Raw genomic sequence first — 22,455 nt, 5'->3', positions numbered from 1 at the left:
TGGGCATGATAAATAGGGTCCATAGGCTAATGGAAAGGGTCCATCCTTTAAAAACATACCTTTAAAAAGTTTAGAATTAATTAATAGGTTACTGAGACCCGGGAGAACAATTTTAAGATCTACGTTTTGTTTTTCCTGTAATAAAATGAAAAATTTCATCAATGTAAGCATATAAAATTAGCATTTTATAGCATGTAAATGAAAAATCCAAATCTGTATCTCCTTAATTTTATCTCCTTAAAATTATCTTAAGCAATTTTAGGAGGAGAGACTAGAGGAGTAAAAGTAAAACTGATTATGTGTTTTGTTTTTTTAATTTAAAAAATCATTTTATTGGGTCTTACAGCTCTTATAACATTCCATACATTAATTGTATTAAGCATATTAGGTACATTGTACTTTTAGACATGAGGTCATCTGGCATACTGCAGAAATTAAACTCTCTAACACTTGCAAAGAAAGTGACTAAAAAATCCTGAACGTAATCTGTGGTTTCAAGGACAAAATTTCTTCAGTCATTTGAACTTGCGTGAAAAGGAGCCCTGGTGGGTCAGTGTTGACACACTTGGCTGCTGACCAAAGAGTTGCCCGTCCGAACCCCTAGGCTGTTCATGGGAGAAAGACATAGTAGGCTGCTCCCCAAAATATTTTGGCCTTGGTAATTCTATGGGCCATTTTAACACTCCCATATCCCATAGAGATTTAGTATGAATAGACAGCGTGTTTTGAGGTGGGGGTCTACATTTATTTTTATCATTTTGATTCTGATTATCTATTCATGTTGATTGTTTCTGCTATTTAAAATTTTTTGTTGCTTGCTTGCTTTTCTCACCTAGTAGTAAAAGGTGAGTTGCAATAATGTTAAAAGGGATCTTGTTTGGGATTTTGTGAGTCTGGAAATTATCATCTAGGGTGAGCTAGGGTGACTTTGTTGAGCAATGTCTCTTCTTTCTCAGCCTTCTCCTAGAAGACTCTGAAGAAGAAGAAGGTGACTTATGTAGAATTTGTCAGATGGCAGCTGCATCATCATCTAACCTGCTAATAGAGCCATGCAAATGTACCGGAAGTTTGCAGTATGTCCACCAAGAGTGTATGAAAAAGTGGATACAGGCCAAAATTAACTCTGGTATGATTTAACTGTTTTCAGAATGTCTCCAAGAGATGAATATATGCATTTTAATGAATCATATTGATTGTTGTTTATTGGTTGAATTGAGACTTGTCCTAATTATTTTTTAAGTTTAAGAAAATGTTTTACTATAAATTTTCATTTATAATTATTTAACATTGTATTCTTTGATATATGTACAGTACAATTTTAACCAGTGATGACTAACTAGTATGACCCTTATATCGTGCAGAATCCTTTTGAATCATCAAGGAACTGTTTGCCAATTGTGTGGCTTGAGAAAGATGGTCTCTAATGCTATTGACTCATCAAATTGTAAATATTCATTTGTACAGTGAGTACGACTTAGGAGTCAGCATAGAACTAGATGTGATATGTAAACTATTGAGTAAGATAGACAAGGTGCTTGCTCCTGGTTTGCTATTAGTTGCTGAAGGAATGCCTTGCTAAGATGATGACATGTAAACTGAGAGTAGGATGAGACATAACTAACCATTTCAGTGATGGCAGCGAGGATTCTAGCAGCGGGAACAACTAGTGCTATGACTTTAAGCTGGGGGTAATTTTAGTGTGTTTGAAGCACCGAGGAATGTGTGGTAAGAGTAAAGGGAGCCATGGTATAGTTGAGATTAGAGTACCTGGCTGAAGCCCACTCATATAGACTTTATAGCTAAGGTGCCCCCCAAAAATGCTTAGATTTGTATCTAAGTATGATCGGTCACTGAGTCTAGGGAAGTGGTATGATTTGATTTCTATTTTGGCTGCACTGTGGAGAATAGGTTTTACGAGATCAAGAATAGAAACAGGAAGACCAATCAGTCTATTAAATGAGCTTTAGTAAGAGATGGTAATGGGATAGGATGTGGTGGGGGGGAAAGAAGTAGCGATAAATGTATGTATTCTCCTGCCCTCCCAATTTTATTGTGAATTAGGTGAGGAGTTAACAACTTGTGAATACGTCCCATTGTTTGTTCTGTGCTCTCGCACTCTCTCAATTTTCTTAGTCCTCTCTCTTACTGGTTATATTCCCTTTCACCCAAATTAACACGTTTTTACCTTTAGCCTATAAGACCCACACCCCCAATCTATCAGAGTTGGTTTCTTTGGGTATGAAAACTTCCCCCCCCTCCCCCAAATAACAGTGAGACTGTTATTTTGTGATTGACTAATTTCACTCAGTATAATTCATTCGCCATGAGATGTTTTTCAGATTCATTTCATTGTGCATATGTACCAAAGTTTATCCATTTTTCCACTTGTGAGCACTTACATTGTTAACATTTTCTTGCTAATTCAGAGAAGTAAAGGTATCTGAAAGGGCATGTGGTGATCATAGGAGTTAAAGTCAGGTGTGGAGTAAGGCTCTCAGGGAGTGGGGAGTGTGAAGCTGGTGGGATCAATGTCTTATGAGTTTCATTAGCATTGAAAAGAGTTGTAGTAAGTAAGCTGTAACACAAAATTGTAGGTTTACAGAAAGAGAATCCTTAAAGTACACATTTATAAGTAGGTCTTTTAATGAATTGTGATGTAAAGGTCAAGAATGTGAGCATAGAGTCCATTACTGAGGTGGTAAGAAGAGTAATTTTAGAGATACAAAGCTGTGGAGGAAGGAAGAATGTTGAAATACCCATAAAGTTAGATGGTAAAGAAGACAGAAAGCTAGGTGTTAAAACCGTAAGTGAATGCATGAGAGAGGTACGTGGTGTGGTTCTTGACACTTCATGAGGGTCTAGCAATGTTGAGTATTACCAAGAAGGAAGAACTAAGTGGCCTCAGACCTTCTGGATTGCTAGTGTTGGTTAAGCAGCAAAACAAGTTTTGGTTAAAAATGTTGACTTTGTATCATACGCCATCACCTAGATTTTTAGTATTGCCTCCAATTAATTTGTTACCAACTCTGGTTGCTGATCCAAAATCATCCACTGTATTTATGAAAATATAAATAACCCAGATCCAGCCCTGAAGATTTGTAAATAGGTCTGAGGTTGTACCTCAGTTTCATCATGAGAAAAAATTGAGTTAAACTTAACTGGGTTGTTGAGAAGGCCAAATGATAATGTTAGTAAATAAGTTACAGCACCAGAAATGTAGTAAGTACTGAATTACATGGCAGTCATCTTTATAAGCTTGTAATGAGTACCTTGTTAGTAACTTTTTAAGTATAGTTCTCAACAACTAAAGTTCCCTGATAATGTTTCAGAAATCTTTCTCGTACTTTTAATCTAAATATTCCTTTGGTTGACGATTCATACTAGCAAATACGTCATTTAGACATCTATTAAGCAACTATATATGAGCTGCTAAACTTTACAGGGTGTGCAAAGATTAATACGACTATTGCCAGTTTGGGAAAATGTAATCAGAGCTTTTTGAGTGAGGTGGGGTGCAGTAAGAAAGGTTTTGAGTTAAGCCGCGTAGGAATAAATGGATGGGTCCCTTGTGCATATGACTGACTCCTGGTAAGTCTCTTATTCCATAGAGTAGGAAAATGAAGCCCGGGAATATCAAAGGGTAGTACATCTTTTACTTTCCTTGCCGCTGCATCAGAAGATTGTTTTAATAATTATCTATTGAGAGAAATAATGTCTTTTGACTATTTTTCACAGTATACAGGATTATTTTCTCAGTATACAGGATAACATCATAATGGACTTCTTGTGAACCCGGGGAATATTCCAACTTATTTTAATTTCAACATGCTCATGCCATCTGGTCTCACTTTTCTTTTGTTCTTTTCTGGAAAATGCACACAAGTTATTATTGCTGTCTTGTTAACTATTTAAAAAATTTATAATTATATAACCCCAATTCCTTCAAGAGTCTGAGCTCCTTCAAGAACTTGCTACTACTTTTTTTCCGACCTCTGATACTGCCTGGCACATAATAAGCCTCAACAAATGTTCGTTGAATTAAATTTAAATCTCTTGTTTTGTTACTTCAAAATTTACTCTAAATTTGAGAACATTTAAAAATATAAAGTCCTATAAAAACAAGCACAGGCAAAAAACAAATGTAGACAAGAAGTGATGTTAGTTCAACTCTTGGCGATCCATGTATTAGAATAGCACTGCTCCATAGGGTTTTCTTAGTGGTGATCTTCAGTTCCTCTTTTGATTAGTAGCCATTTGTAAACAATACGTCATCCATGTTTGTTACTCCCTGCTAAACTGGTGCCAGAATCTAAGGAATAACCAAATGTTGAGTGGATGTGGAACAGAAGGAGCTGCTTTGATCTAGACAAATATAAATCCCCCATTTAGCATCCTAGCCAGTAAACAAGCACACTCTTTAGACTCCCAAAGATCTTAGATCTGTATATCCTGTGACATCAGAGGATACAGACTGAGTGTTTGCAACCAAGTGTTTGAGAACCTACATACTGGTGTTCTCATAATCATGCCAGGCTGTTTTAGGAAGTAGGACGGACAGATGACATTCCAGTCCTCTGTTCTTAGCTTCCCGTGATCAAGAATACATGGGTGGATTCTTAAATACCAAAGAGTAGGACCAGACAGGCATGCTGTTTTGCTCATATTGATCTTCTATTTATTTATTTATCTATGTATTTAACTAATCAGTAAGATTTTCATAACCTAAGCCTAGAATTATGAGGGAAAAATAAGGTTTGTGGGAAACACAGCAAAACTAAAATTCTCTTGGAATTCCATTTTACCAGGTTCTTCACTAGAGGCTGTAACCACCTGTGAACTTTGTAAAGAGAAGTTGCAGCTTAACTTGGAGGATTTTGATATTCACGAACTCCATAGAGCTCATGCAAATGAACAAGTTAGTATATTTTGCCTAATTTGGTAAGTGTCTATTCTATGCTTAAAGGACAACCCTTGAAGAAAAGATTAAGTCATGGTCAGATAACCTACACTAAAAATTATGTTTTTAACATAATTCTCTGTTATTATGTAAGGTATTCCAACTTCCTGTTTTGAAATTCTCTTAAAATATGTAAATGAAAGGCAAATAAGTCACCAGTTTTAAATTTATTAAAGGGAAATTCACTCTAAGTTTTTCTAAATTTAAGACAAATTCAGAAGTGTTTCCACAGTAAACATGCCAGTGTGTTTCTCCACCGCTGCCTCAGTGTTGACGAACCAGTAAACATTAAGCCCTGGATCTACTGGATCTTCTGAATTTTTACCTGTCCCCATGATTATGGGGATTATTAGGGAAGTTAACAGGCCACAAGTCAGCAGGAATCATAAAGGATGGACACCTGTTGTCTACAGTAGCACTCTTCTAAACTCTGCTGGCAGGCTTGTCTCTCTTTGATCCTCTGCCCTCCTCCCTCTTTAGGCTGTGTTACAGAGCTCCCTTAGCAATGATAAATACCCAAAGGGCATCCCACTCTAGAAGCCACCCTCCTTGCCTGAAGGTACTCAGATTTACCTGCGCAGACTCAGGAGCTAGGAAACCCTCTGTCTGCTCTGTCTCATGGTCTTGGTGCTGGGGCCATTCTTGCCTCTGATGCTGTTGCCTTTTTACAGAGGAATTTCACAATTACTCCTTGAGAAAACTTTCCTTGATGGTCCTGGAATTCTCCATTTCTGAATTTTTTTATGTAATATAATTTGTATGTATTTTGTTAGTGTATATCTGGCCTATGGACTCCCCACCATGGTGTTTCTCTTCATCCTCCACATTCTTACCTTCATACTTCATAAAATGTATTGAACAAGTACACATTATGTAATCTTTTATTCTAAGTTCCTACTTTTCCTGTTCTTTAATATTTTTATCACTAGCTTCTATCTAGTGAATAATGTCCAGGTTTCTCTATAGTCATTGAATAACTTCTCAAATATTTCTCTTTCATTTCTCAGGTAATTTTGGTATATGTTATTTACTCTACTTCCTCCCCAAAAACAATTACTTTTGTTCCTGTGTCTTGTTTCTGAAGCTTTAAAATTTTAAAAACAAATTTGAGGCTCTTAAATCATAGTTAATTAGAAACGCAAAATTCTGGGGTGGGAAATCATTGCTAAGGGAGATTACAGAGGTGATTCTAGAGTCAACCTATGCAAATGTGTTCAGCATATTTGTTATAAAAAGATATGTGGTAAAGGGGTACATGACAAGTGTGGAAAGTTGTTTTTAATAAAGGAGGCTAAAGAACTTTTTAATTTTTTAGGTGAAATTCTTTAACAGAAAGATAGTAATTTTCAAGTGAACAATTCTGTAGCACTTACTACAGTCCTAGTGTTGTACAACCACCATCCCTGTCTATGCCCAGACACTTTCATTACCTCAAAAGAAAATCCTCCTGACTCCTACCTCCCCCCAACCTTTGAAACTCTTAGTGTGTGTTCTCTCTTTCTTAATAAATACACTATTCTGGATAGTTCATGTAAATGGAATAACATGACTTTTGTAGACTCATTACTTTTAAAATTAGGGTATGTTAATGGCTACCTCGTAGAAATCTATTAAAAGTGGTGGTGGACCCTCCATAGAAAATGCAGATACACAATTCTTTGAAGTGGTTCCTTAGATTCAGGTTAAGGATCTCCAATGGAAAGAATGAAACATTAGACAAGTGATAAAGTGTAGTTGCTCCTTTAATGTCAATTATTACTATTTTCTCTGAAAAGCTAGATGTCCAAGAAGATTTGCTTTCATGATGGAATTTCCTTAAATCTCCAAAGAGATTTTGCAGACAACAGTGGAACATTGGTATTTTAAGCTGTGAGAGGAAAGAGTAGAGAAAAATGGATGAGAAAGTGAAGGGGGTAGGGTTTCAAAAGCATTGTTTTCTCTTTGTTTCTTCCAAATCTAGATGCTCAATTCTGCCTCTTAAACTTAGGCAGTTCTTTTCAATTCAACTAAGAATGTTGCTTAATGTTGGCAGGTTATTTTGATGACCCATAATCTTAAATAATTTAGAAGTGTTAGGAAATACAATGTGGAATTTCCATGTAGGAACAATGATGATGTTTGATTAAACTTCCTGATTTAAACTTTAGTCTGTGTGAACCATGGATTCTGACAGCAGCATTTTCAGTCATTTGATTAATCCAGTTTCTCTGGTATCCAATGGCTTAATCTTTCAAGGTGATTTTTTTTTCCCCCAACCATATTCTGGATATATGATTTTCTTTTTGATTAAAAGCAAGCAAAATAATCACTTCAGTGAAGCATTTCAAGAAACCTCTAAAATATTACCTTTTTTTTTTTGTACTCATTAAAATGTGATAAGCATTTCCATGCTGAAGCTGGTACTTTTTACCCTGCCCACTGCTGTGGCATAATGGTTAGCGGTCCAAAATCACCAGCCCCTTCAGAGACAGCGGAGACTTTTAAAGTTAGGTTACGGAACGGATACCCTATAGAAATCTACTCCATAAAGGGTTACAGTCTTGGAAACCCTAAGGGCAGTTTTACCCTGGTTCACAGAGTTTAGGAGACTGAGTCAACTCTCGGACCCTGCGAGTTTCTACTTCATAACCACCCCTGTGGGTCAGAGTAGAACCAAGACTACATGTTTCCTACAGTAGACTGCCACAGCTTACTCTCCTGGAGCAGCTGTGATCAATGTAAAACGTGAGCCATTTCCTTTAGCCAAAGTATGCTGTAACCACTGCGCCACCTCCAACCAAAATCTATTGCCATTGAGTCAAATTCTGTTCATTAGAGACCCAGTACAGGAGTTTGAGACTTTGTAAATACGGGAACAGACGGCCACATTTTTCTCTCGGGAGTGATTTTTAACTGCCAACATTGTAGTTCTCACTCCAGCGTTTACCCCACAACACAACTAAGGTGCTCCTAAATGGTTACTAAGGTTTAACTGTTTGTCTTCAGATGAGTTCATGTATGTGTGTGGGGGGATGGGGGGGGATAAAAACAGCAGAGCCTGGGTGGGACAGTAATGCCAATAGCGAGGTCTAGTTCAAACACACCAACTGCTTTGTGGGAGAAAGTTGCAGCTGTCTGCTCCCACAACGATAGGCATTCTCTGAAACCCATTGCAGTAAGAAGTTCTACTCTGTCCTCTCTACGGTCCCTATCAATCAGACTCCCCTCAGTGGCAGAGAGTTTGGAGATTTAAGTGTAGTCATGATTTGTAATCATTGCTTACAAACTACACAGTGGTTTTAAACTAAAAAATTCTGTTTTCACAAACTAAGTTTCTGTGTGTAATGGAAGTATTCTGTTACTTTTACATATTTAAGTTAGCTGTGTTACAGATGAAACTCTTGTGCAATCAGGATAGGTTTTCATTACAGTGTAGTGTATTGATAGAGCTACGAACGTGTTTTTTTTACGTAATTATAGCCATTTGCATAAATCTATGGTCTTCATAAAAAACTATTCTACCACCAAATGATTTTAAAGTCCCATGATTATATAAAGGAAGAGTATAAAAATAAAGAGAATATTCCCATCCACTTAGTAAAATTTCTTGACAATTTTATATTACCTCTCTTTATTCCTTGTTTCAGTAGACAACACATTATCCACTGAATCTTTTACTAGGAATTAGATATGATTTCCTTTAGTTCATCAGTGTACTACAGATATTAATCTCAGCTGTACTAATTTTTCTTTCCCATGTTTTCCTTTTGTGTAAAGGCTGAATATGAGTTTATCAGCTCTGGCCTCTACCTAGTTGTCTTACTGCACTTATGCGAGCAAAGCTTTTCTGATATGATGGGAAACACGAATGAACCAAGCACACGTGTTCGAGTAAGTAATAATGAAGTGGGGAGCTGGGAGGGTATGAGAGAGCAAATGTTTGCCCTGAAAATAGAGTACCTTGAATATTCACATTCTAGTTCCTTTGGGGAAGTCTCTTTAAAAAAAATAGAAATTGCTGAAAAATATCTTCCTTTAAAAACAAGTAGCCTAATGATGTTCTAAAACTATTTTAGAGACTGATACAGTTTTCGTGCTCTTAAAGATATTTAGAATATTTCAACGAGAAACAGACAAAATGAAAACAAGGAAAAAAGTTTTTTATTAAAATAAAAGCTTTGGAATTAGGACTAAGAAATCTGAAATTCAATTCCCAACTGTCCTGTAAAAGATTTAACTTTTTGCATGAACTATTTAATGTTGACCGTATACATAGTTAGCCTTAATAAATTTATTTTGGTTAGCTGGTGGGTATAAGTAAAGGATCATGTTTCCTGTAGTGAAGTAGAGAAAACCTTATGCTCTGCTGCCTTGACCGTGGTGTGTAGCAGCCATTAGTCTATGTGTGTCCTTATTATATAGTATTCTTAACCCATCACATCTTGAAATAGGTCCTTAAAACATCCTTCAAATATTATATAAAACTTTACATTGGTGTGTAAACTTAGTAGCATATAGTAAGATAGGTTTTGATTTGGAAAACTGCCACATAACTGCATATTATGAGGTATTCAGAAAAAATATGGACATTTATTCCTGTGAGCCAATTGATAGATGATTATTATTAGTAAGCGGAGAGAGGACAAACTTTTAAGAACACGCCAAATTGAGAAAGATTCTTGACTTTTGGATCATAAGACCCTAAAATTAGTGTATGCCATAAAATAATTTAAAAATTGCTCAGAATTAACAAAACTTAAAGTCTGTTGCATGTATGCCTTTGTGAAATGTATAAACAAGTTAATATTAAAGTGGAAGTCATTTTTTGATTTTTTTTCTTACATAAAGATTTAAGTGTAAAACTTCAAGAGTTATCAGTTAGGCAGGGAAGTATTTCTTGGGTTTCTATAAAAAAAACAACCTTGACCATTAAAATTGAATTGAGATAGGTCCAATTTTGTGAATTGGTATGTAGGCAGTCCCCGGGTGATATGAACAAGAGGCATTCCTAAGTGTAGCCTTTTAGGAATGGACATTCTTGTTTAGCCTTACTTGAGTACAAGAAAAGGCCCCAAGCCTTTTATCTAAATTTGTTATAAATTGGATGCTTGTCACCCAAGGATTTAGTATACTTAGAAAAACAACACTATTGGATAAGATTATTTTAGTGTATCTGCTCCTAGTTAGTGTCGAGCAATTGATTTTTATATGCTTAATAATGATTATATAAAACAGTACAAAATAATCCCCTTAAGTTTGTAATTTCTGGTGTGTAGGAAGAAAGGCCCCTATTTAAAGGTTTAAAACTGTGTTTGACTTTATAAGTAGAAATGAAATCTCCTATACTGCTTCTCTCTTGGATCCATTTACAACATGTAAACTACTGTATTTCTTTCTGCATTGTTTCTAGTTTATTAACCTTGCAAGAACTCTTCAGGCACATATGGAAGATCTCGAAAGTAGGTGGAATTTCCCCTCCCCAGACTCGTTGAATTTACTCTTGTAAATTAAACCCACAAAGTTAAAACAAAGTGTTAAGTATTTCAACCAAGTTAAGGAGTCATTTATAACTTGATAATACCAAAATGCACTACTGATCAACCACATTTCTTAATTTCTTTGTGGTGGGAATAGAGAAGAACTTGTATTCCGCTTCTTTAGATAACAGATTTTCCCCAGGCTTCAGTGTGGTTCTGCAGAGAGGGATGGTGTAGGGTTCCTATTGTAAGGTCATAACAGAAACCATAGAATTTTAGGTTTTGTCTTATTTTTGTTCTTTGTCCATGGACCTCTCATGAGGCATTCATCTCCCGCATCAGGACTCTGCCTGGGCTTTAATAGCTTTTTCTAATTTCTTGTCCTCAAAACACTTGATATGTAGTGCGTCTCACAATTTTTGTCACCAGGAAAGGTCAGTATCATTTGAAGTAAGATTTAAGAAAGATTTAATCCTCCCAAAAACCTTTTAATTCTTTGAATATTTGACAGGGTTTTTTGTCATTAAAACTGCACTTGTTTTAATTTTACAAATGTTTCGAGGTATGACTAGACAACATAGTTTCACACTTTTAATGAGTAAATGTGAACAAACATATATGTGAAAGAGCAAGTGTAACTTGATGTGGTATCACCCTTTTTCTTAGTGCAGATCCCTTTTGGGTTATTATGAAGGCATGTCTTTTTAAAAAACTAATTTATGCATTTCCAAGATATGACAATTTCATTCTATGTCAATTCTCCACATATTCTTTAAGCGCTAACATTGCCATCTAAAACTTAATTTTCTTAGCAATAGTTGTCTACTTCCATTGTGGAAAGAGAAGGAACCAGATCAAGATTAAATACACCCAAAACTAAGCTGAGAGCCAAAGGTGTGGTGCTCTAAGGTCACATAAGTACCAGTTAATATATTCTAAACATAGCTTCCAATTGAGTTTTCTTTTCCTAGAATGCTAATCAAAATGTATGAGATGTTCCCAGAAAAGCGGTTTTATCTCTTAGTTCAGTGTTTCTTCCAGGTATAGTACAAAACTTAACTGTGAGGTTTGAAGTAATTGATCAGTTAGGTATACACCTTTGATATCATTATTAAAATAAGAATTTAAGAATTTTGTAAGATAAGTTAGTCGATTTTGAAATATGGAACTTAAGGTTCATCTGTAAGGGCTACATAATTTCCTAGTGCTTTGAGATCCCAATTGTCCAAGGTGCTCTTAATTGTCTAATATTAAAAGGAGAAAAATGTAAACTTTTCTGATAGGCAAGATGCTGGTTAGTTTGTACTTTGGCGGTGTTTCATTTTCCTTGACGTGCAAAGCAGTCTAGGATATATAATTTCATACTTACTATATCCTTCCTAAAGACATTCTACAATACTTGACATTAAATCTTGAGCCACTAATGGCTCATATATCGTTTGGGTCAGAAATGTTGCATAAGTGTCAAGTTTCTGACTGAAGAAATAGGAAATATATCTCAGCAAAAAGTTTTTATTGACTCCAATTATTTTCCCTTAGGCTGTGTCTATATAAAGCTATTTTGGCTTACTAAATACAGCCTTTATTTGGGCATTGTATAGACATAGCTTTGATGTTAAGTTGCAAGAACACCCATAACCTATTCTTCTGTGTACATTTTTTTGTTTTCCCATTTTCATCGGATGCATCAAACATGCAGCGGTAATAAGCCAGATTCTGCTCAGGTGTGTGAGAGCACTTGCCTTCAATCCACTCTTCCAAGCATATGTATCATTAGCTTGCGTGAACACAAACTGATTTTGAAAACTTAAGAGAACACTTTTGAGCCACATTTTTAACATTTTCATTTTTACAAGAACTATATGACATCACAAAAAGATGTGGGCTGGGGGTGTTGAAGATGGGGTATCACCCACAATCAATCCACGCTAACCCTGCCATGATAACTTAACCATTTTGACCAAACAGTATTACTAAATTGGGATTTAAATTTTAAAGCCATTACTGTTTTGACTTCATATTTATCTCTCCAATTCTCATCACCATTGAATTCGTTCTTCATCATCCTGTTTTCTTTCCACAGCTTCAGAGGATGATTCTGAAGAAGACGGAGACCATAACAGAGCATTTGATATTGCCTAACTTCACATAAGATGACAAATGGATGATCTGTGAACAAGTGTTTATTAAAATTGGCAATTAAGTATTGATTTATTTTGTGGGGAATGCCTACTAAATACCTTGACTATATCTGTATATTTAGTGAATATATATATACACATGTATGCATGTATATATATATTCACTTCCAGTGTTGCTTAATTGAAACCTTACTGCTGAACCTTTTAACATGGCGAGTGAATCTGATGTTTTATAAACTGGTAATCAAAAGTATTTTTCTTTTAGGTGAGTGGGAAAGTATTAACTCATGTTATAGCTCTCTAAGCAATGCCCGCTTCCAGCCTTCTTTTTGTGTGTTCTGATTACTGTAGTCATATTTATGAAAAAATGTTCATGTTTTACTCTTGTTAGTGATAAAAGTGGGACAAAATTATTTTCAAAATAAGCTGCCACATGGCACCTATAATTATTATTATTTTGCCTTAAGTTGAAGTTAAATTTTGGTAATCATTTGCTTCCAGTGTTTGAATAAAAAGAAATGAATGAGGGGAAAGTTCGGAAGAAAATTATATTAGGTTCCCAAATTTGATAGGAATTCTAAATTCACCTAAAATAAACTTAATTTTTAACAAAAGTATATAAACAGAAAATGTATAAATGATGGATGGTTGTTTTGTATTGATTTGAAAATGCAGATTATATTTGACAGGTCATAGTATGTAGATATTCCTTTTAGGAATATTACAGCTATAAGTTACATCAGAACTGCCAGGAAAATGCTATTTGGTAAAAAATTACTGCAATCTCAAATTAATGGAATATTTTAAAATCCCACATTCAAAGTTTAAAACACTGGTTTTTGATGTGTTTTTTAGTGTTGTCACTTCTTTATAGATAAATATATAAATAAACTGTTTGAATCTTGGCCATTGTTAACTGGGTTTTCTTTTTGTTGTTGTTAGTTTGAGCATTTCTTTTATGGCTTAATATTTTTACTATTGGGATTTGGGTGAACCATTACACTTTATCGTCATGAGTTCTCTACTTCTATGACTGTATTTTTCTCAATCAGCACTCTTAAAATGCACTTCAGACTCCTTGTCTGTGTCATAACAATCTGCTTTTTCAGAAATTAAATAGAAACTGTACTTTCTCAGATATAAATAAGCAGTTTATCTATTGCAAATCATTATGTTGAGATTACGTGAAACAGCTCACAAAGTGCCTACACGGTTGGTTTATATTAAGAGTTTGAAATGTTTCCTTTTGGAATTGGTGCCCCAAAAAGTATATATATTTCAAATGAAATCTGCAGGAATTCTATTAAAAAATTTCAAATTCTCACTTTAATCTGCTCGAAACGTATTGCCTTTTATTTAAAAGTACAAAATTTACATATGTTGATTCCAGTGTCTATTTTATGGCCCATTATGGATGCTGTGAGTTATAAAACATTTGTGCTTTTATTTATTATTGATAAAATATTTTATTGGGGCTCTTACAGCTCGTATAACAATCCATACATCACTTGTATCAAGCGTATTTTGTTCAATGTTGCCGTCATTATTTTCTAAACATTTACTTTCTTTTGAGCCCTTGGTGTCAGCTCCTCTTTTATTTTCCTCCCTAACATTTGTACTTCTACTAGAATTCAGTGAGAAATTTTAAATGTCTTCTGCTAGCCCACAAAACTTTAAAGATTTTCATATACTGGTTGAAAATTTTCCATTCTTAAACATAAGAGGTTTATATATAATTTATTATATTAAATGCTAGTGAAACAGACCATAGCTTCAGCTTTAGTGTAATTTGTTAATGCCACTTAATATTTCAACATATTAAAATATACAGTATAAATATGACACTAGAGGGATATGAGAAAATTTTTTCATTGACTATCCATTTTAAACATGAAACTAGATCAGATCAAGAACAAGGTCAGATCAAGGAGTTCAAATATCTGATAAAACTTGGAAGTGATGTTTTCCTCTCCCCATAATCATATCTACATAAGAATTGCATTCATTGTCATTAGGAGTCCTTAAAGCCAGTGGATAAGGTATTCAAGCCATGAGGCTTGACAGTAAGGTTATTCAAACCCACCAGCTGCTCCTTGGGTTGGGAGCACCATGAGCACAACGATCTAAAGTCTCGGAATCTGTGAGGAACAGTCTGCCTTTACAGGTTTGCTAACAGAATTGACCCGGTGGCGCTGATCTAAAGTCTCGGAATCTGAGGAACTGTCTGCCTTTACAGGCTTGCTAACAGAATTGACCCGGTGGCACTGATCTAAAGTCTCGGAATCTGTGAGGAACAGTCTGCCTTTACAGGCTTGCTAACAGAATTGACCCGGTGGCACTGAGGTTGGGTTTGGGTGTTCAAGATGTTCAAGAAAGTAATTGTACATTGGAAATGCAAACGAGCCTGCTAGGGTAAGGACACACTTGAATGGGTATGTACCAGTTGACCACTAAATAGATGAAAGGGCTTGTTACAGATGCTCTGATATATCAGCAATATTAAATGATGGCCTTTCATTACCTGTGACCCTGAGACCTATGAAAATGAAATAAACTAGCACAATTGAAATCACAGTTTTATGCAGCTGTTGTAGAGCACTGTTTACACAATTAGAATGTGGGAGTTTCATAGGGGAGAGGGGATTCCAAAACAACTCTGAAATAAAACATTTTTGTGCCATTCAATAGGGTGGCCACTACACATACATGGCTACTGAGCATTTGAAATGCCTTTAAAGGTAACTGAGGGACTGGATTTTTAATTACTTTGTAATTAGCCCTGTGTAGCTGCAACTGGCTTCTGTATTAGACACGAGTGCTAGAGAATTGAGATGATCAGAGGAAGCTTTTTTTACAGGTACTGGTAGAATTTGGATAGAAACAGGAAGCCGTCACAGATTGGGTGTTTGTTATTAATACACTAATTAGTAACGCTAAAAACTACCAGTGATAAAATAGAAACCGCACTGACAAAACCTTGGAAATACAAAGCCTAATTTAGTGTTCTTTTGGTTTATGTAGTGCCGTACAGAGTATAACATTTGCTGTTTCAGCACCACATCGACATTTTGTGTAGTGTCTGCCATCACTAAGTTATTCGTGTTTCATTAACCAATGGTGCTGTTGTGTTACGTGCCTGGTTTTGACTTGGTAACAAATGAAAATGGGACAAGCTTGATTTTGGTGCCACTGTGTTTGAACACAGCATGCAGACCACATACGTTGTTTGGAACCTGCAACCCCCTGGGGTACTGCTGCCCTGTGTGTCCTTTGCACATTGATGTGTGTGTGCAGTGTACATGGGCACATTTTTGTCTCCATAAGGCAGTCATTCCTAATGAGAGAATTTATGGGGGAAGGGTTAAGAGATTACTTCCCTTGAACTTTTAAGCTTCTTAGTAAGTGCAATTTTATGTCCAGTCTCTACATTCGCTTCTTTAGCACTGCTAGCTTGTTTATTGACTTTCTTAGCCTCCCAAATTATTTTTGTCACCTTTGTCTTAAAATGTATACTAAATTGTTGAAATTTTGTGCATCTTCATTAGGCTGTTAAACAGTTTTTATATCATTGGATATTAAAAATGATTGGAAAAAAGACATGTTAGGGAAACTTACCAATAGCAAGAGAAAATTTCTTAGTGAAAACCAGGGTTTTCTAAGTGTTATGCTTGCTGCCAGCATTTTATATGCCTAGCTGGACACAGATTTTTGTTTAAAATGGAAATCTATACAATGTTACAGAAACAATTTTTTAAAAGCCCTTTTGGGGGCTCCTACAGCTTGTACAACAATTCATACATCAATTGTATTAAGCACATTTATCAATGTTGCCATCAATTTCAAAATACTTTTTCTGTTTAATCCCTTGGTATCAGCTTTTCTTTTTCCCGCCCTCCCCTGGCTGTCTTCCTTCGTCCACATTAGTCATCACCCGGGGATGGGAGGGTGGAGTTATATGTCATTGTAGTTGGTTCCCCATTTCACCACCTCTTCCCACTCCCTCAACCCTCATGGTATCACTACTCCCATTAACGTTCCTGAGGGGTTTATCTGTCCCAAGTGTGCGTGCTTTGGTCTAGCTGGATTTGTAAGACTGAACTGGGGTCGTGATGGGTGGGTGGGGGGAAGCATTAAAGAACGAGAGGAATGTATGGATGGACTGTTGGTGCTGTGCTGCATCCTGGCTGCCTTGTTCTTGAGACGTTTCTGTGAGGGAATGTCCGATTATCTACAGATGGACTTTGGGTTTCCCTTCTTAGCCCTGTAATTTAATTTGTCGGTTCCAGAATACTGACTGTGGTCCAAAATAGTAATGTTCTACAGGTAATGAAATTGTAAAAATTATGTAATCTAAATTGCAAAGGAAGCTGGAAGTTAAAATTAGAGACGTGATCCACAAAACTGCACCAAGGACATACAGATGTGTAAGTCATTTAAATGTCAGGCTTGCTTCTACATCATGTTCCTTGGTCAAGGAGCAAGATTTGAAAACCGTAGGAGATTGCTTAAACAGAATATGAGGGGTATTCAAAAAGATGGTGAAAACATGGTCCATAAGGTTCCTACAGTTGTAATTAATAGAAGCCGACGGCCACATATTTGTCCCTTCAAGTGAAAAGTTCACACAAGCCTTTCAGTTGGCTGCCAAGCACTTAATCGTGACACCCCCAGCACGGCAATGTAAAACTTGGGTGGTTCACTAAAAGGGAGGGAAGAGAAGGAAGACAAGCACACTGGGCTTTGCTTTTTATCTGCTTTACTTGAGCTTTAAGCTTGCCCTCTTTAAAGAGGGGTGGGGGTGGTGAAGTCACCAAATGATAGTTCATTTTAAATCTTTAGAAAATGTGCTCAAAGATTAGGTTTTGACAGAATTATTACTTGAAAACAGTGTTGCTATAAGAAGGAAATATACCATAAAGACTGGTGTGTAATTCCAAGTTTTATATCAAATTTGCACACAGAAATCACTGGTAATACTTTGATGTCAGTATGAGATGACAAAAAATATTCAGTCGAACTGAACAGCATGTTCGTTTTCTTCCACTACCAAAACGCAATCATCACTGTAAGGAGACTGAGCCACAGTCGAAAAGACAGTGGTGAAACCAGACTCGGAATGCCGTTTGTACAGGAACCACAGGATGGCGCCCAAAAGGGTCAAAACTATTGTGCTGGCAATCACCATCGTAGATATTAAAATGTGGTTATCTGCAAAGGAGACAAAAAGGTCAGGCTAAAATAAGTACTGCATTTCGGGGAGTGTGAGCATAGTTCAAGAAAACATCACCCTAAAAAGCCCCACACTGATGAGAAAGGCTGGTGGAGGTTACAATTTTATTACAGCCCTGTGTTAGGGTTCTCTAGAGAGAGAAAATCAAATTTCTATAATCAGACTTGAAAATTCCAAGTTATCAAACCAAAAGTCCACTTCTGGGGTGATTCAAACTGATCCTGAATAGGGTGTCTGAAGCTTTGTATGCTTTCTCCTGAGGGGCAGCTGGCGGATTAAACCGTCAACCTTGCAAGTAAGTTATGGCAGAAGTTGGGAGAAAGAAAATGGTTTTTTGAAAGATAACGTGTATTTGTGTTTAGTAATCCAAAAGTTGCTTAAAAACCAGTTATTTTCCTTTATGGGTATAATTTTACATTATGATTGTTGAACATAACATTTCAGCTAGTGCTTGTAAAAGTGAAAGAAAAACTAAAGATTGGTGAGAGAAATCCGAACCAAAGAGAGAACACAGATATTCTTAAAACATTGCCAGCCTTCAAAAAAAAAATTCACACTGGAGGGAGGAAATGGCACATTGAATTCTGTCCTTTAGGCGGCCAGTAGCTCACATGTACTTATTTCTGATTCATTGCAACTTTTTGTGGCACTTCTGGTTAGGTTTCAACCACCAGCCTTTCAGCTAGTGTCCAAATAAATACCTGCTTCATCGCTACATCCATAGACTCCTTTAGGTGCCATGTAGTCAGTTCTGATTCACATTGACCCTTCGGGTTTTTTAGGCTGCAAGTTTTATAGGAGCACATCACCAGGCCTTGAGTGGAACTGCCAACCAATTAGCTAATTTGCCATCATGGTTCCTTAGCGCCAAGCAATTAGCGCCAAGCAATTAGCTAATTTGCCATCATGGTTCCTTGGAAAACATTGAGTCTTCTAAAAATGTGAGTTTGTGTGAAATGTATCAGCTCACATTCCTAGCTCTCCTCAATAGACCTTGTATTTTTCTTCATAGTGTTGACATCTAACATTAAATATTTATTGTCCCCTTTTCCCTATGTAAGCTCAGTGAGTGCAGTCTTTTTTGACCACCTTAGCAGCAATACCTGTGTATGTACGAGGTTTTTAAGTAATTACTGTATATACTCGTGTAAAAACCGAGTTTTTTGGCACAAAAAAATGTGCTGAAAAACTGGTTCAGCTTATACACGTGCCAGTGGTACCCCAGCAAGGTGTAACATCTCGCTCCCCCCTCCCCCCACAGGTAACGGGACAAGCGCCCGTTATCTCACGGGTGATTGCAGTTTCTCCGCTGTTCATTCAGGGCTTTGAATGTTTGTGTACTCACATCTAACCAATCAGAGTCATCCTATAATGTGGACAACTCCAATTTGCAGAAGCACCAGTAGTGATTTCGCTTAAGCCAGCAACTGAACTGGTAAGGATGTGTCTGGCTGCACTCCATCTCTCCCCACTGGTCTCTGTTAACTCACATCCTGCATTCCCCCCCCGCTCGCACAGAGTCTCCCCCCACCCCTGCTCACAGCTAACATGTCGCGGGGGTTGGGGGGCTTGTTTTTTTTATCCTATTAGAAATGGATACTCTTGAACCAAAACAAAAATACCCATCATATGAGGCTGGTTTCAAAATGAAAGTTGTGTCAAGATCGGGAGAGAGCAATAACAATATTGCAAGTAGGGAATTCTGTGTTGGCGAAAGCAAGTGAGGGAGTGGCGGAAAATGAAGGCTGACTTGGAACAGATTCCAAAAGCTAAAACATCGTGGTTTAACGTCTTTTTATGGGGCTCTAGAGAGTGAATTGCATAAATGGGTTATGGTGTGTCGTCAAAATGGTTACTGCATAACACGCATGGGAATCCGCATACGTGCTTTATAAATGGCTAAGGATGACAAATATAAAGCACCAGGCACTGAAAAATTTGCTGTGTCAGCAGGATGGTGTACTTGCTTCATGAATAGGTTTGGCCTACTATGTTTGAGACAAAGAACAAAGATTTCCCAGAAATTGCCACAAGGCCTTGAAGAAAAAACTATGTCATTCTAGTCATTTATTATAAAACAAGGATTTATAATTATGACCTGGCAGATATTGGGACTATGGATGAAACTGCCATGACTTTTGACCTTCCAAGCAACAGAACTGTGGCAAGTTTAGGAGAAAAAAACCATTTTTCTCAAAACCACAGGAAATGAAAAAAACATTTTACAGTTCTAGCATGTTTGACTAATGGAACTAAGCTGTGTCCTGTCATTATTTTTAAAAGAAAGACCTTGCCTAAAAAGATCAGTTTCCCACCAAGAATTATTGTGTGTGCACATGTTAAAGGCTAAACGGATGAAGACAGAACAAAAAAATGGCTGGAAGAAATTTGGAACCGACGACCAGGAGCAGCCTTAAAGAAAAAGCCATCGTTACTTGTTTGGGATATGTTCAGAGCCCACCTATCGGATGATATAAAAAAATTGGCAAAATCTAGTAAAGTTACTTTAGCCGTTATTCCAGGTGGGCTTACATCTGTACTGCAGCCTCTGGATGTATCTTTGAATAAGCCTCTTAAAGACCGTGTGCGAAGGATGTGGCATGAATGGATGTCATCTGGTCAAGCCCGACTAATAAAAGGAGGAAATCTCATGCAGCCTGCATAGAGTTAATAGCAAAGTGGGTTCAAGATGCATGGGAAGACATTCCAGAAGACATGGTGCGACGGGCCTTCCAGAAATGTAGTATTAGTCATGCTATGGATGGCAGTGAAGAATGCGCTTTGTATGAAAATGACAGCAGTGATGGTGATGACGGCGATCTCAGTGAGGACAGCGTCTATGATGACCTCACACCAGCTGAAGCTCTGCGTTGGGATACAAATGTTGATGAGGAATCTAGTTTTGAAGGATTATACTCGAGTCAATCAGATTTTCTGATTTCCAAATAATTAGGTACCTCGGCTTATACTTGGGTCTGCTTATATTTGAATATATACGGTACTTCAAACCTGTGCCATTGAGTTGATTACAACTCAGTGACCCTATATATAGGACGGAGCTTTTGAGAATAAAAAGCCTCATACGTTTCTCCCACAGAGTGGTTAGTGGTTTCAAGCTGCCGGCCTTGTGGTAATTTTATCTCCATTGGAGAGCATTTAATATTAAAATAGATCATTGTTTGTAAAGGCACATAGGAATGTGTCCATTAATAAAAAGTAGTCTACAATGCAGTTAATATATCGTGCCATGTTCTAAAATATCTGACCATTATCCTGTAAAAAATATCAAGGTTCCAGAAGCTTTCAACTCTAACCTTCCAAATCCGTTATATGAATTTAAAAGATTTAACGTCATTTTGTTGTACGCTTTCATTATTAGAAAACAGACATTTTTGTGCAGTTGTAAAATTGGCTAGGTGGTACAGTGAGTTAGATGTTGGGATGCTAATCACCAAGCCAGCAGTAAGCCACTCCCCAAGAGAAATGAGGCTTTCTACTCTTAACTATACAGATGTACAATCTCAGGAACCCAGAAGGGCAGTTCTACACTGCCCTATAGGATCACTAGGAGTCAGAATCTTCTTACAGAATACTAAAATTGAAAGAGATTTGAATACAGCAACCTTGACCCTGTAAACAAAAGGTCAGTTTCTCCCCTAACTCACAGCACTCTATTAAATGAGGGTGAAAAATAATCTCCAAATCCTGCAAACAATTCACTCTAATGGAATTATTTCATCTTTTTAGGCATTTATCTAAACTTTAATTGTATATTAACTTTAATTGTTCCCATAGTACTTTTAATCAAGATAATACAATCCTACCTTTAATGTAGCCCCTTAATTTTTTATCCATGTGAGCACACTAATTTTATTTCAATCTATTAATGAATCTATAATGCATGGTTAGGTTTTGAAGACCAGGTTTGTCAGCATGGTTAGGTTTTGAAGACCTTCGTTTGTCAGCATGGTTAGGTTTTGAAGACCAGGTTTGCCAGCATGGTTAGGTTTTGAAGACCAGGTTTGTCAGCATGGTTAGGTTTTGAAGACCAGGTTGTTAGGGGAGAATCAGCATTGGGGAAAGTGACTAAAATCATCGCTGAGAAAAGGGGCCTCCCCAGGCGGACGTTTCACAGGGTCTGCCTTTACTCTTAACACCTTGGTGTTCACTACGGCCAGACATACATCATCAGTGCACAGAGTATGTGGTGATAGTCTTTTGAGCTGTATCTCCTAATGATTACATGATCATAGCTTAATAAGGAGAAGTAAAGGATTAGTTATCCTAACAACTGGTTAGGATCTTCAATTGGTTGAATACAGCCAAGAATATGGTATTCTGTTAGTATTTTCACATTTTGCAAATGAACTGTGGCCAGTCTATGCTACTGAACATGGGAGGAGGTCAATCACAAGGCAGAGAGCTGGCAGCGTATTACAACAGTGTATTACAAAGGTTTCTCACTGGAGCAAAGGAGAGTTTTGAGTTAGGAAATTAAAAGGCAAAAATCCATCACTTATTTGACAGGAAGCACACAATGGATAAACTCACTAGCTGCAAGTCGATTCTGACTCAGTGACCCTATTGGACAAAACAGAACTGCTCCTGTTGGATTATGAGATTGTAAATCTGAACAGGAATAGAAAATTCATTTTCCTAATGAGGACTGAT

General features: G+C 36.8%; 2 protein-coding genes across 3 annotated transcripts in view; one reads left to right on the top strand and one right to left on the bottom strand.

Annotated features, from left to right (window-relative positions):
* The window catches only part of MARCHF7 (membrane associated ring-CH-type finger 7), a 43,243-nt gene extending 29,754 nt beyond the window's left edge, over window positions 1-13,489 (top strand). Inside the window, exons 6-10 of one of the 2 annotated variants that reach the window (XM_075529671.1) lie at window positions 957-1,126; window positions 4,806-4,915; window positions 8,714-8,827; window positions 10,347-10,395; window positions 12,497-13,483. In XM_075529671.1, the coding sequence (XP_075385786.1) occupies window positions 957-1,126; window positions 4,806-4,915; window positions 8,714-8,827; window positions 10,347-10,395; window positions 12,497-12,555 (502 nt within the window). In that variant the 3' untranslated portion in view covers window positions 12,556-13,483. Of the gene's footprint in view, window positions 1-956; window positions 1,127-4,805; window positions 4,916-8,713; window positions 8,828-10,346; window positions 10,396-12,496 lie in introns of both variants that reach the window. The other variant, XM_075529670.1, reaches the window with a different exon arrangement.
* A 2,880-nt stretch (window positions 13,490-16,369) lies between these two features.
* The window catches only part of CD302 (CD302 molecule), a 31,481-nt gene continuing 25,395 nt past the window's right edge, over window positions 16,370-22,455 (bottom strand). Inside the window, exon 6 of the mRNA XM_075529668.1 lies at window positions 16,370-17,762. Within this exon, the coding sequence (XP_075385783.1) occupies window positions 17,563-17,762 (200 nt within the window). The 3' untranslated portion in view covers window positions 16,370-17,562. The remainder of the gene's footprint in view (window positions 17,763-22,455) is intronic.

The sequence above is a fragment of the Tenrec ecaudatus genome, chromosome 13, assembly GCF_050624435.1.
Source record: "Tenrec ecaudatus isolate mTenEca1 chromosome 13, mTenEca1.hap1, whole genome shotgun sequence".
Taxonomy (NCBI): Eukaryota; Metazoa; Chordata; class Mammalia; order Afrosoricida; family Tenrecidae; genus Tenrec; species Tenrec ecaudatus.
Note: the sequence above shows the minus strand (reverse complement) of the source record. Positions and strands in the feature narration are given on the sequence as shown.